Source organism: Amphiura filiformis, chromosome 20, assembly GCF_039555335.1.
Source record: "Amphiura filiformis chromosome 20, Afil_fr2py, whole genome shotgun sequence".
NCBI classification, from domain to species: domain Eukaryota; kingdom Metazoa; phylum Echinodermata; class Ophiuroidea; order Amphilepidida; family Amphiuridae; genus Amphiura; species Amphiura filiformis.
In genome coordinates this window covers 20,824,836-20,841,066 of record NC_092647.1, presented here as the reverse complement: position 1 = coordinate 20,841,066, position 16,231 = coordinate 20,824,836, and the positions used below count along the sequence as shown (strand labels likewise).

General features: G+C 37.1%; 1 protein-coding gene across 1 annotated transcript; it reads left to right on the top strand.

The window, feature by feature from the left end:
- The first annotated feature begins 64 nt into the window (after positions 1–64).
- LOC140142717 (rho-related protein racA-like) lies at positions 65–15,806 on the top strand. The gene is given in 13 exon segments (XM_072164719.1): positions 65–156; positions 543–638; positions 1,521–1,902; positions 3,638–3,806; positions 4,751–4,887; positions 5,421–5,535; positions 7,806–7,996; positions 8,701–8,881; positions 10,453–10,683; positions 12,916–13,013; positions 14,355–14,594; positions 15,348–15,453; positions 15,456–15,806. Coding segments are annotated over 11 exon segments (1,761 nt in total). The 5' UTR covers positions 65–156; positions 543–638; positions 1,521–1,719; the 3' UTR covers positions 15,566–15,806.
- Positions 15,807–16,231: the final 425 nt, after the last annotated feature.

Sequence of the window (16,231 nt, the reverse complement as noted above, 5' to 3'; positions counted from 1 at the left end):
AAACATTAGCTCAAACTTGGAATTTGATTGGTTAGCTATTTTTAGACCGGGATCCCGTTTATAAAGATTGTCAACACTGGCCCATGGTTCAGTCTAGTCTTTTACCTTCCACTATTGGGGTTGTGTTGATGACAGTGTTTGTGTATTTCGAGCAAGGTAAGAGGAGGATGATAATAAATTTGTATTTTATAATTTGCTAAGAAATCAAAATTTCATAGCATTGATAACTAAACTACAGCAGAGCTTCATGATGATGATAATTGTGAACCAGGAAGTGTTTGTCATGATGAAATAGTAATATGCACAGAGATATTCTTTCTGTTTTAATTATGCCATTATCTTCAGTGTGGGTTACCGGGGTGGGTTATTCTTTTCTTGATGTATATCATTCATTCATTGTCCACAAATCATATAGATTTTGACATAAAAGACAACTGAATGAAAAAATATCTTAAAATTGAAGTAGGAATTTGAAGAAATGTTGCCAATTGTAATACCTTTTTTACATATTTTTCTATCACTTTTGCTCTGAATCTGTCCAGTACAAAGATTGCATAGTCTAGCTGGCTTTATGGCGGTTAAAAGGAAGTGATTTTGGCAAGTGGCAACTTGAGCTTCCTATACGTATCACCTTGTAGGTGTGTATTGCATTCCAGTTGAAATCCATACACCCCCTGTGGAAGATATGACCTTGATATCCCACACAGGGGGTGTAGGTTTCAAATGAGTTACCCATTCAGATAACCCTATTTGTGGAAGATTAAGGGCATGTCTTCCATAGGGGGTGTATGGATTTCAACTGGAATAGCCCATTTATACATGTAGCCTACTTTATTACAAAATGACACAACTGAATATTGTGGTGACAGTGATTTGCTCATCCACACGATGGTAACAATCATCAAAATGCAGATTTTGGTACCTTTGTCTGCAGTCATTGTCATAGTTGTGCTATTTTTCAAATGGGAAAATTTGTAAAAACTACGACAATTTGGGTTAAATTTGGCTAAAAATTGACTTTTGGTATATCAATGGGTCCAAATTTCTTGAAAAATTGGTATAGGCCCTATATATGGGTCCACTTTCAAATTCTTAGCGGCATACCCCTACCAAAATCAAACTTGAATACCCCCCCCCCCCCTCCGGGTTTAAAGACAGACAGAACATTCAAACTGGAGAATTTCTTTGACCAAATCCGCAAGAATGTTATGTGTATACTTATACAGTACAATACATTTTGTATTATACACCCAAGCTTCTGATGGTTATTAAATGTCTTGTCTTTTTGGAGGGTAGTGGAGGGATGAGGTTTGGGATCACAAAATGCCCCTTAAATGGAAATGGAGAGCTCAATGGTACACCTTTTACAGCCACTACCCAAATTTATTTTGTTAAACAGTGTTTGAGTTTCTTCCAATACATGTAGACATGGTAGATAGACATTGTATATCCTTAATCAGATTTTACTTTATATAATTCTTAATCTGATTTTACTTTCTTTTCCTATTTTGTTATTTCAGAAAGGGAACATAATAAATTACTACTTCATGAGAATTTGCAGCAAATGCCCAATGTGAATGTTATTTGACATAGACTCCGATTAGCATATCTGTGTATTAAGTGACATTTGTGAGTTGCACACAGGACTGAGGAACTGAAACACTTAACTCAAATCCATCTTGATAATCTGTAGAATTTGTCACAACTTTGAGATCCAGAATGCAGACTTTAAAAGTGGTAACGGTAGGAGACGGTGCCGTCGGTAAAAGTTGTCTTCTGATATCGTACACAACTAACAGTTTTCCCAGTGAATATGTGCCAACTGTATTTGACAATTATTGTGCCAATATGATGGTCAGAGGAAAGCCGTACAATTTGGGATTGTGGGACACAGCGGGACAGGTAATTTTATAGTTTGGTTGATTTCTGTTAAATTTGAATTAGTTATTAACTGTCCCGGGGAGGTCACTCTCACACATGGCGAAACACATGCACAAACCATATCCTAAATGGCGTCAACTGAGAAATATCTAATTTATACCCTAAGCGTCGTAAAAAAGGAAATGAGCTAATTTGATACCCAAGGTGTCTTTTTGATGTTGCAGACCTGTATATACTAAAGAAAACATGCACAAAGGTAACAAGAATCAATTAAAAAGTGGTGATTTTTATCAAATTAGTGCACACTCACTCAAGCAATAATATTACTAACCCTAAACGTCTAAGGATTTGGCTGAAAAAGGACCCCTAAATGGCGATGCCTTCTGAAAAAGTACCCCTTTTTCAAAAAGATGTCGACGCCGCTGTGTGGTGAAAGATGCGGGTGCTTAGCAAGTCAAGTAGTGAGTGACCCCTCCTCCCCCGGTTAACTGTCAGGAAGGTTTCTGAGGTAATGAGGTAAAATGAAAGAAAACCCACTTACTAACTGTGGAGCTCTTCCCCATGCTCATATAATTATTGCACAACCTATTAGTCAAATGAATCTGTTTCATACCATTTTTTATTTTTGTGTCTACATGAGATAACTGGTCAATTTTAAAAGGTGGTAATAGTACTATACCAGGGCTGTCAACCTTTTTGAATTGCTTGGCGTGAGACAGAGGCGTACCGGGATTTGCAGACTCCAATGTTGATTTTGTACCATGAATATTTGAGCCACGGCGCTCGGGAATGTGAAAAGCTGGGGGTAGGAGCAACAAATTATTCATGACGATTCGTGAGATTTTACTCATTTCCAGCTTTTTGCGTGAGCGTGAGATTATACTACCTTGTTGTGAGACTGTAAGAAAGTAACCCAATGCGTGAGACTCACAGCCAATGCGTGAGAGTTGACAGCCCTGACTATACCCCTTGATATTAATTTGTGACTATTTTTGCATATTTCTTAAAAAATAATAATTAATAACACACTGGTAACAAAAGTTATGTATATTGTAGGGGTAAGGAATCCAGTTACTACACTGGAATTTCAGTTACTCAAGACAAGCGGTATGTTATTTATGATAAGAAAAGAGGTACCGCTAGAATTTACCTCATTTCTTAACATATATAATGAACCACTTGTCTTGAATCATTGAAATTTCAGTGAAGTAATTGGATTCCTTGCCCCTATAATATACATAACTTTTGTTACCAGTGTGTAGTTATTTTTTGAGAAAAATGCAAAATTAGTTACAAAATTGATCAGTGGGTGAAGTACCACCTTAAGCCAAGAACTCAAAAATTAGTCTTTCTGGGACAGTTTTGGGTACAACAACAAATGCAGATGAAGGGGCAGCAACAAAGTGTATAATTGCATTGATGATATTTCAAATTCTGAAACATTATTTTATCTATACGTGTTAATTAAAAACATTCAAACAAAGTAAAGGTAACAAAGTAAATATTTTGGGGACACCAAAGTGGTCTATCAAAATTTAGAATGACCATATTCTTTTTTCAATTGATCAAGCAATCGATCAATCGCTTGATCAATCAAAAAACTCACTCACCCAATCAGTCAATTAATCAACAATGCCAAAGATACAAATTCTTGTGTGTGAATTTATGACTTTTTCCACATAGTTAGAAATATTGTGTCATGTATTTTTTCAAAACAGCTGACAATAACAAATTTCTATGATAATTTTTTATGCAGGAAGACTATGACAGACTGCGACCTTTATCATACCCACAAACTGATGTGTTTTTACTCTGCTTCTCGGTTGATTCACAAGATTCGTTGTCAAACATCACAGCAAAATGGCTGCCAGAACTACAACATCATGCACCGGGCGTTCCTATTATTCTAATTGCTACAAAAATAGGTAGGCCTATATTATACATGAGATGTGATATTAGTATCATCACCAGCAGGGGACATGAGCCCCTCCGTTCAGAATTTAATATAGTACTATGGTCATTTGGTAAACTTGGATGAATTACCACCCCACCCCGCTGTAAAACGTGGACCAGCCAAATTTGCACGCTACAGAGTCTGAAAATAAAATAAAACATGCGGCGAATCACAAATTTGATACAGGTTTCAAGGGTGCTAAAGGCGTGTACAGTCGCTGGGAACGTGTCGCCAGCACTAGCAGTAGCATACTACGCAAACAGCAACGCGTATAGTGTACATTCTTGTGCGCCATCTGTGACTGGTAGTTCCGGAATAACAGGGTCAATAGCTGTCAATGGCAGCTGGAACATCAGCTTCCATGCAGTAACATACTTCTGAAGTTGCTGTCAGGGCCAGTGGAATTCCCCCCAGAGGTTCACATGGCCATTCAGATATGTGCCATATGCATGGCTTCAAAATGTTCTGCCTCCACACTTTAGTCTGGAACAGGTTCCCCTAAGATAGTTTATACAGGTAAAGACAGTGGCGTAGTGTGGGTCATATTGGGGGGCACCGGATCTGATGGGGGGGGGGAACATGCCATTTTTCAGCAATTTTCCTATGGGATTTAGTAAAATTTCAGATTGATTGGAAGGCATGTGCCTTCCCCGTGCCCCTATGACGCTACGCCACTGGGTAAAGAACAGGCCTTCAATCAACTTTAGGGGCCTTTTGTAGGCTTCTTTTTGACAATTTTACTATTGGGTAACCAAGGTAGCATGCATAGTTGCAACTAATTGTGTTGAGCGGAGGGGGAGTGTTTACAGTACTCGATCATTTTTTTAAAATTCTACAATCAAAATATATGTGTAGCTGTGATTGAAAATTAAGACGTATGATGACAAAATTGTTTTTGTTTTTTTCAAACTGCAGATCTTCGGAACGGTTCAAACAGCCAACAATGTATACCATTTGACCAGGGATATAATGTGGCTAAACAAAACAAAATGTATTACATGGAAACAAGTGCATTAACACAAACAGGTCTCAAAGAACTCTTTGAAAAAGCTGTAAGTACCTGTACATGTGATAAGCATATATCATTGTATATAGAGCCCATAATACCACTGTAAAATTGGATATTTTTCCTTGACATTTTGTTTTCATGCTCAGTGGTGGTGCCAGGAATTTTTTTGGTGGGGGGGGGGGGCAGAGTGAATTTCAAAGGGGAAAAAATCAAGCAATTCTGTGCAAAATTGCTGCAAAAAGTGAAAATGTTTATTGGGGAAACTGGGGGTTGGGGCAAGAGTTCTGACTGGGGGTCCCCCCAGCACAACCACTGTTCATGTTATTGCCATACGAATCCAATCAACATAGTGCATATAAATTGGTAAAGGATGCAAATTTACACTTTTATATTAGTATTATTAATTGTTGTGTTTGTTGTTGTCGTTGTTCAGTGTTGTTGTTTTTGTTATCATCATCAGTCATTAACATCAGTGTCATTATTTAATTTTAATTTTCAATGCGAATTATTATATCGCTATCATTAATATCATATTATTATTATCATCATCAATTTAAAAAAAATTATTATTTACAGATTGATGTTTGTGAACTCTGTGGACCAGCAACTCAAAAGAAAAAAGGAGGGTTTCTTTTTGGGAGGTCCAAAACTCGCAAACCTGTGCCCATCCCTCCTGTCATGCCCCCTGCAGGTAAGGATGAAATGAAATACTAGTATTATGAATGCTTCAGTCAGATGCAAAAGCCTAAAAATTTTGAGTAAAGGCCACCAACATCCTGGGGGGGGGGGGGCACTCACTAAAAATGGGTGACAGGGTTGAGCAGACACATTGACCCCCATTTTTCAACTCCCTCTCACCCAATGACCCCCTTTTTTGTTTTACTGAACTCCCCTTTTTTGTTTGCCTGCCACCAAAAGACCTCCTTTTTCAAAATTTTGGGGAAATTTCTGATAATCTCTCACTGAATACCCCATTTTTTCATTATATTTCTTCAAAATTATTGAAAATGTTTCAAATTTTAACGAATTTTATATTTTGACCCAAAATTTTCCCAGTCTCACTGATTGACTCCCTTTTTGGTAAAATTGTCCCCAGTCTCACTGCCAGAACCCCTATTTTTTAGCCTTCTCACTGAAAGACCCCCTTTTTCGGTGTCTAGTCTCTCACCGAAAGACCCCTAGTTTTGAACCGCTGTCCTCACATCCCTGTCACTTTCAAAGTCATGTTTATGTCTCAAATAATAACCTTTGGTAATTTTTTGATGCAACAATGTTGTTTTCCAAATGGATCAAAGACCAATTGGTTAAATATCATTATAAAATACGCTTGAAGCATTTTCACAATTATGACCAGCATGCAATCACTGTAAGCGTTCGAGTGTCCAAGTTGCCTTGAAAGTCAACTGGCTTGCGACTTGACGCTCGGACATGCTAGCAACTTTTCGATTAGATATTGGCAGTCGCTTTGCCGCTTGGCGACGTTTATGATCGACATCATAAAAACTGCTACGCTTTTAGTTATTGCTTGGTATAATATGTGACACGATCTGGTCCATGGGGCCCAAAGGTGGCAAATTTGAAACTGAGATAAAGGTAAAAATATGGAGTTAAAAACATTAAAATACATAAGAAAATAGACGAGAAAAAACTTCATAACTTTAGAACCAAGTATGCTAGACCTTTGGTGTTTTCAGTAAATGATAGCCTATTGTATGTATAATGTAATAATTATTTATTTATTTAAACTTTCTTTAGGCAGGGTAGCCCCTTCAATGACAAAGCACTGATTTCCAAGGAGGCCCTGCAAGTACATAACATAGTTAAAACATAACATAGTTAAAACATAACATAATTAATACAATAAAGCAAAATGTGAGATGCAGATTTGTACAATGATAATATAAATTAAAATTAATTTACATGACAAAACCATGTACAGTGATAACAACATTTTACAATAATATTATTTCAAGGCAGGTTTTACAAATGCAGCATTCTTAAGTTGGAAAATACTCATGTTATCAAAGTTATTACAAATACTAACAGGAAGATTATTCCAAAGTTTAACTGCTCTCATTTGGAAAGTGCGCTTACCAGCATTATTATTCCAAGATGGTTCATGTAATAAATTAAAAGTTTGACTTCTGGTACCTTTTGAATGAACAGAGTGCATGAAGGTAAACTGAGATGAAAGATAAGATGGAGCAGTACCTTTAAGACATTTAAAGATTAGAGTTAACATGTGATTATTCCATCTGTCATTTAGTTTGACCCATTTCAAAGTATTCATCATCTCATTAATTGGACATCTTGGGTCAGCAGATAGAATTATACGTGCTAATCTGTTGTGAAGAACTTGAAGTGCACTTGAGAGCTCATTTGAACAATTAGACCAGACTGGACTACAGTAGTCAAAGTTGGGCATAACAATAGCATTTGCAAGCATAATTAGGATATTATTAGGAATATAATATTTAACACGTTTTATAACACCACATCTTTTTGAGATATCTGCTGATAATTTACTTACATGTTCTGACCAAGACATAAAAGAATCAAACACAACACCAAGGTATTTGAATTGATTAACACGCTCAATATAATCATTGTTGTAATACAAAGTGATATCATTAAATTTATCAAGAATATGACGTGTACCAAACACCATGAATTTAGTTTTCTTTACATTTAAAGTAAGATTGTTAGTTTGAAACCAACTATATAGCTATCTTAAGTAAGTTTGATTGAAGCTCAGATTCAAGAACAGTTGGATTATCAGAAGTACAAAGAAGTGTTGTGTCATCTGCGTACATAGTACATTCACATGTAACATTATTACAGTAATTCAATTTCCAAAAATGCCTCCTTTGACCCCCATGGACCAGATCGTGTCACATATACCCTTTAGTGTCAAAGATAAACGGACTGAATTTCATCTCATTTGTATTTACTTTTCTGTAGGCAAAGCACCGTGGCTAGAAATCGAGACATCCAAATATGGGGACCAAATGGCAACAGCACTTCAAGATCCACAGGCAGCGGATGTAGTGTTTCTTGTGGAAGGGGTCAAAGAGGTCAAATGTCACAAGGTCGTCCTGTGCAGTGCGTGTAACTACTTCTGTTCAGTTTTTGGCATTTCTGCCCCAGTTGAGGTAATGATTTGCATGAACATGCACCCAAACTTTAGGCAAGTTGGCAAAGTCAAAAGTTCAGGGTAAATGCCCCTAGCAACACCAATATACCTTCTCAGTAGGATTTGTACCCCCTCCCTGATCGAAGCACTTTTAGTACCAGTGTGTGATTGCTTGTGGTATTTTTGTTTACCGTACACAGCATCTTTCTGAACTAATCCGATCAATGCTCTATGCTTGCATAGCAGCGTAGCCAGCCTTTTAGTGTGAGCGTAGCCAGCCTTTTAGTGTGAGGGGCAAAGCCAACTTTTCGTCCCCATTTTTAGTCATTTTAATTTTCATTGCTGTCCCCATTAACATTCATGAACATTTCTGTGTGGGGGGGGGAACCCCCCTGGCTACACATTGACCCAAAATTCTGCAAAACCTATTATAGATTTATGATGTAACGCACTATGCAGATCTGCCACTATGTAATGGCAAACATTTAGGGCAATAGACAATGGGGGAGGGCACCCCCTCAAATATGCAAATTCAGCCTATTTTGGGTAATTTTAACCTCTCCGCTCACCTGAAGAGGTAAATTTTCAAATCCTGTGCCAATCTATGATAATTATGTGTTGTCCACAATTGTCAGTTCATTCAAAGCCCAGAAAAACTGAGTTCTTCTATAGTGTATATTTATTGGACACTTTTTGTATTCTTATATCTTTGTCATTGTGCAGCAAGATGAAGCAAAAATCCCTTTCAAATTTACTTGGTCTGGCATCAACGAAGGCAAGGTTGCCGGTTTGTCTTCTATATCTGATGTTGAAAATGAGGATGGACATGTTATCACACAGATTGGTATCAGTGATGATATTACCTTCGCTACATTCTCACATGTGTTGGAATTTATATACACAGGTAAGATCAGGGATCGATACGAAGGGATAAGCATCCTAGGTTACATAACCAAACCGAAAGATGTAGCCTAGCCGGTCTAGACAATAGGCGGATTAGCGGCCATTTTGTCGTCTACATGATTTTATTCACGTGTCCTTACACTTTAGTACACAAATATATTAGTTAACAGGTTTACAATTTTAAAATTATATTTTCTGTATACAATATATTCTGTTGTAAATCGATCAAATGACTGTGATTGTTCAGGTATTATATGCTTGATAGAATTAAATTGTCTGACCAGCTGGTATTCTCCTCCGCCGTCAGTGTGATTCCAGTCACTCCACGTACCGTGTTGCGAATGTGGAGGAGACTAAAGCTGTATTGACGAACACGCATGCGTTAAAAATGATGTAGCCTTAGTCGAACAATAGCGTGACGTAGTTCCCGGCATTGTTCCTATGCACTTTCTCCCTCCTGGTAAGATACTTATATCAGCATGGTTGCCACATATATTTTGCATATTGATGAATAACTGTAAGCTGTCTAATGACCATAGAGGGCGATATTACTGTTCAGTTCTTGCCATAGTTGCTATTTGCACTCAGTGAATCACATAATAACATTTCACAGCTTAATATAAGAAAAGTTTGTGTTGTTCATCAGTAAGCAGGAAATCAGAGCAACGTGAGTAAGATATGTGCCCGGGGATGTGTGCTTTTACTGCTTTAGCATATCAGTTTCAGTTTTCACAGAAAAGATTTTTCAGTTACAAAATTTAGATAAACTTTCTGTGCTAGAGCTGATTTCACAAGTAAAAACCTCTTGTGAATAGTACTTGTGTTGTATTTGCATTGTTTTACCTCATTATGTCAGTCCTTATCATCAGTTGGAAAGTGTACACAAAAAGTGGCTCAAAATGACGCAAGTATTAGAACATTAATGTTTGGACAAGTTGGAGATCACCAAGGTCAGCAAGTGCTGACATCCCTGACACACCCCTGTTCTTTTGGGCCTATAGGCCCTATGAGAAAGTATCTATTTATTTTACCTTGGTTTTAAAGTCAAGGGGGAAAGGGAGCTGAGACAGACCTGCCCAAACGTTTTGCCTCTACATTTAGTGTTTAAAATTTGTGTGCGCCCTTGCATACATTTGTCCCAGAAATGTCATAAAGAGAGTAAGTTGAGTCACTGGGCCCATTTCGCCTCCCACCCAGTGGCGGCGCCAAGAAATTTGTGGGGAGAGGCATTGAGGGGCAAAGTGAATTTCAGGGGGGGGGCAAAATCAACAAAATTTTTTCCCAAAATTGCAGTAAAAAGTAGAAACTTTTCGCAATTTTGGATTTCTACTGGGGGGGGTAACAGGGGGTAAGAGTCCTGAGTCCCCCCCCCCCCATGGTGCCGCCATTGCTCCCACCTTGTATAACCCCTCCCCTGATATGCTACTGAGTACATTGATGTTGTTTCACCATCATCATATACCTGATACCTTTTTGCTAGAAGATACATCAACAAGTTTCTCACATCCTTTTGTATCAAAAATGTGTTTTCATAAATGTACAAGCCAATTTTATATCACTTCTTACACATAGGTCTTCCCAAGCTTGAAGAAGGTGCCGATGGCATGATCCTAAATGAACTCCGAAGAGTGTCCAAGATATTCTACTTACCACGACTGACCCAGGTGGCAGATAACATAGAGAATGATGAAGACTTCTTAAACCCAAGCATCGGAACATTTCTTAACGACAGGATGGGACAGAGAGCAAAGGCTTTGTTTCTTGAGAAAGAAACTTTCTCTGACATCAAGTTTAATGTACAAGGTGAGTTGATATCATATATCTCATGTTGCCACTGAGGAATGGTTTATGGACAGTCTTGGTTACCCAGCAAAGACAAAAACGTTTTAAAAACGTTTTAAATAAGTTATATGTTGGCTTTTGGTTTAGGTAAAAACATTTTAATAATATTAAAATGTCGGGTTATATAAAGGTCATGATAACGTTTTAAAACGTTTTGTATGAAAACACACTACAACAATATTTTTAAATGTTTCCAAAAAATGTTATTGCAAATTATTTTTGCAAACATTTTTGCCAAATATTTTGTCAATACTTAAATAACATTATGTTAAAATATTTGAACCCAGCAAGCACAGAAATGTTCTTAAAATGTTTTTTTCAAAACCCTTTAATAACATTTAAATGTCGGGTTATATAAAGGTCATGAAAACGCTTTTAAAACGTTATTGAAAATATTTTGGGCAAACATTTTTCGCAAAATATTTTTTCAACCCCAAAATAACATTCTGTTTAGAATGTTTTGTATCAAGTTTTCAAGAATGTTTTTGGAATGTTATTAAAACGTTTTTATTCCCTTTAAATAACCTGACATTTAAACGTTTTATGTAAAACATTTTTGTTTGCTGAGCAGTAGATTATCAAAGAATGTTTTTTAAGGATATAAAAACGTTTTATTATCTTAATATACCCTTTATATAACCCGACATTTAAACGTTTTCTGACAACCTTTTATAACCTTTTGCGAATGATGTCGAAAACGTTTTGTGTTTGCTGGGTAGCTATATATAAAGCTGGTAGCATGAGGTTACGGGTTCAAATCCTTGTAGCAAGGAGGATCCAGGTTTTTGAAAGGGGGCCAATCATGAAATTTTTTCTGGATCGCTTCGCTTGCCAAATGCAACTCTATTGCCAATCTGCATGAGGGAAGCCTGAGAGGGGAGTTGTTCCCCCCTCTTTTATGGGAGGGTGCTTCCCTGCAGTGCCATCATGTTGTGCACTTGGTAGCGGAATTAATTGTTCTGAAGTGTGCTGGTACCATATGGTGAAGTACATGTAAATCACAAATATTTATTGATTATAATTACAGTGGTTAATAGTTTTTTTGAACAAATATTTATTGATTATTAAACATATTTTTATTGATTATAGTTACAGCGGTTAAATAGTTTTATTGAACTTGGATATCAAATTCCTTAATGAAGGTTTTAAATTTCTCATTTCTTGTTGTCATGCAAATGTATTTCAAATATAGAGTAGATAATTTATTTAACTTTCCAAGTTTCAAACAACAACAACAAAAGGATGTGCCACAAAACCAAACATTATTCACACTCGCAAACTCCCTCATCAACAACATATTGGTGTCTTCTTGGTCACAAGAATTTCTTGCATAATTCTGCATATTTGCAATTAATAGCATAAAACCCCACTCAATAGAATAGGAATAGACCTGGTAGAAACATGGGTAAGAAGAATTTTTTTAAATGTACATTAAAATTACATCTTCTAAGGTCATGTTCACATATGAACTAATTACCCGGGACCCGAGTTAATCCGGGTTGTACCCGGGTCCCGGGTTCAAAAAATCTCTGTTCACACTATAGCCACTCTCATGAAGAAAATTGACCCGGGTTGATTATTTTACCTAAGCCTCCTGATGATGCAGGCGTATACATATTCTGTCATTGACTATTACCGGTACATATAACAGGCTCCTGGCCTAACTATGCTAATTTTTTAAATTTTATTTTCTAATTCCACCTTATGTAATTTATCTAGTTGCTTCTGTTTTGGGTTAAAACTCACAAAATAATTGTTACTTCTTGATTCGATAATACTAGTAATTTGTTTGCATGAAAATAACTTTCTTATCTCAGGAATAGATGTTTATTGATTTTATTGCCAAAGAACTGAATCATTCTTTTCCCAGTGCAGACAGATACAATAGAAATGGGGTGATAATGGTTTGCGTTTAATTCTAGTAATGCGGGTCAAACAGTGAATTTCTGTTCACACTACAATTGACCGGGTCATACCCGGTTTGACCCGGTTTTAACCTACTCTTTCCTATGTTGAAAAAAATTGACCCGGGTCGATTTTTTTGAGGTTTTTTCCTGTTCATACTTATAACCAACCCGGGTCTAACCCGGGTTGTACCCGGGACCCAGGGCAAAACAGGCATAGTGTGAACACGACCTAAAAGATGTATTTTCTAACTTATTATTTGTGGTTCACTTTATTTTCCCCATACAGGAAATATTATCCCAGCACACAAGGTGATGATGATGCCCCGGTGTGACGTCATGGCAGGAATGTTTGGTGGATTGTTTGCAGAGAGGTCTAAAGGAGAGGTAGGTTGAGCACCAACCTCTATGTGGGGTCATCATTATTCTTATTGGAATTGGAAACTTTGTTCATTGTAAAGTTGTGCTTGGATGCCCCCAAAGTGCAACAAATATCAATATGTGGATCCAGGGACACCCGGTCAGTCTAAAACACCATCAATTTGAACCCCGTCGGTCTAAAAACCTGTTTAGAGGACATGTAACTTAATGTTAACCCACAAAATTACTTGCGTTACTCCATGCCTGTATCAAGATGGCGATTGAGTCCTGGTTCTCCTTTTCTAATTCTGTGGGTTAAGGGAGTACTACACCCCTGGCCAATTTTGTGCCTATTTTTGCATTTTTCTCAAAAAATTATAGCGCATTGGTGACAATTAAGATATGTATATTATAGGGGCAAGGACTACAACTACTGCACTGGAAATTTTATTTCAACACAGACAACAGTTGTGGAGTTACAGTCAAAAATGAGGGAAAACCAATATTTGATCAATAAATCAATAACTACTTGCCTTGAGTTGCTGAATTTTCAGTGCAGTAGTTGTAGTCCTTGCCCTATAAAAACATATCTTACCTGTCACCAATGCGCTATAATTTTTAAGAAAAATGCAAAAATAGGCTCAAAATTGGCCAGGGGTGTAGTACCCCCTTAACCCAACCCTAACAGGTTTTCGGACTGACAGGGGTTTCGGATTGACGGTGCTTCAGATCCTTGGTTTCTCTAACGGAAGTCAGTTTGACCAAATACCCACCCACAAGGTAATAGGTGTATACGTTTTTAGTACTGTCAATAACATTTGTCAGAAAACTGAAAATAGTTGGCATCAACTGATCACTATGGAAGTGACCATGGGTCGTCATGGTGTGCACTAGGGGCTATCATTTTCTTCGGAAGGGGGATCCCAAATATACTGGAGGGTCATAAATTTTTGGAAAGAAAAATAGGGGGGTCATAAAATATTTGATGACCAAAATGTAGGGAGTCACAAGATGACCACAGATAGTGTGTTTATTTTATTCAAAAAGACTGATTTCAAAACAATTTTAGCCTGTTTAGGGTGTAAGGTGTATCGGTGGTGGTGGTGGGGGTTTATAAAATTTTTGTTACCGAAATAGGGGGATCGCAATTTTATTGATGCCGACTTTTTTAAAATTTGGGACCCCCTTCTGAAGAAAATGATATCCCCCTTAAATAAATAAAGTGCCTTTTATAAATAGCCTAAGCTTACTGTCCACTAAGAAAGCCCTGCATCTGGTCCTTTACATTGTTCATCATATGAAATAAAAATAAGGCTAACACAATGTGTAGGTATGAATTCAGTATGTTTTTTTCTTATTCACTTCCAGGTTAAATTACATGATGAAGATCAAGAATGTTTCACAGCACTCTTGGAATATCTCTACACAGATCACGCCCCAATAGAAGAAGGCGATAGTGTGGGCATCCTTACCATGGCCGATAGATATGGCCAAGAAAGACTCAAGAACTTGTGTGAATTATACATTACCAAGGAAATAGATCGAGCCGTAAGAGATCGCATTGCCAAGGCTGATATTGATGTGATAGGACTCCTTCATGGAGCACAGGTAAGATTTAATTGACATCTTGAATTTATTTTTACATAATTTTCATTTAAGTAAGACATGGTTTTCTTTCTATAATAAACATTGTTAAAACTACTTAGTTCTCGGGAGCAAGGGGGGCACATGCCCTGGGTGCCACCCTTAGGGGGTGTCAAATTGACCAATTCTCGCCTCCAAGCTTAAGAAAGGTCACAATTTTCGCATATGAAGTGCGCATTTCAACACAAAATCATTAAAAATCAATTTAAGACCGATATTCAACTTCATTATAACCAAAATTAATTAGTGGTAGTAGTTTGTCTTCATTTTCATGTACTCTGAGCACAATTGTTTCAAAGATGGGGGCATTATGAACCCTTAACATCAATCCAATACATATCAAATTTTAATACGCTCATAGACAGGGTGATGGGTGTGCAACACTGATAATAACAGAATATAATATTTTAAAGTGTTCACTGGTGTCAAGTACCCAACAAAAACAAAAATGTTTTAAACACATAATAAAGGTGTTTTGGTTTTGATAAAAACTTTTAATAACATTTAAATGTTGCCACAACCCCTAGCTATGCCACTGTGTGTACACATACCCCGGTACACATACTACCCAAATGACAGTTGAAAGCCCTCTTCCACAAGAGTCTTTGTCCTGATTTGGATGTACTGTATTCAATTTGCAGCCATAAATTACTCAACAACACCTTCAATGTTTTTCTGTTTTAATTAATGTTTGTGTGTTTGTTTTTGTTTCCTCAGTTCCATAACGCCTCACAGCTTGCCAATTGGTGTCTTCATTTCATCTCATCAAACTACTTGGCGCTCACAGAGAGGTCAGAGTTCACGCAGCTCGATGGAGATAACCTGAATACATCCAAAACAACCGCTGGCCACCTGTATCTTATCTGGAAGAAATGAAAGAATATGAAGCAAAGATCGGAAAGAAAGACGCAGATGAAAGATGTAAAGTCATGTAAATGCTTGCATGCTTTGTGAAATTATAGACTTAACCTCATGAAATTTTACAAACTGTTTAAACAGTTGTGGAAAATGGTGGTGGATTGCTGTCTGAAAAACAATATATTTGAATAAGACCCCACCAATAATTGGAAAATTATCCAAAACTTATCCAAAACCTATCCAAAACCTACCATCATCATTCATATCCATGAGAACAATATATTATATATTCTTATGTATACCTATAATCGAGGGCACGCATCCAGAGCTCCAAAATAACTTGAGGCAACAGTTTAGTGTAAAAACTTTTGGAAAATGTCTTTTATACCCCATGGGACTATTTACACTTACTCTTCTGATGCAGTGCTGAGTTGCACAACATGAAGTGTTATTGATCATAGCATCAATAGAAGCAACCATTTTAGCTGCCAAATAAGGGAGTTATTTCGGGGCACTCAAATATGACAGTGTACGCATGCATGACCAAATTTTTTTCAAACACCCCCTAAACGAGTTTTACCCTACCAGCAAATTTAGCCCCTTAATAAGGTAATTTATTGTAGAATTTACCCCCTAATGAGTTTTTGGCTGGTGAAAATGCAACAAATAATTTACCAAAAATTTGAAAAGGTACCCTAAACAAGTTGTCCAGTTTCAGAAAACTACCCTTATTCTTGAAAATC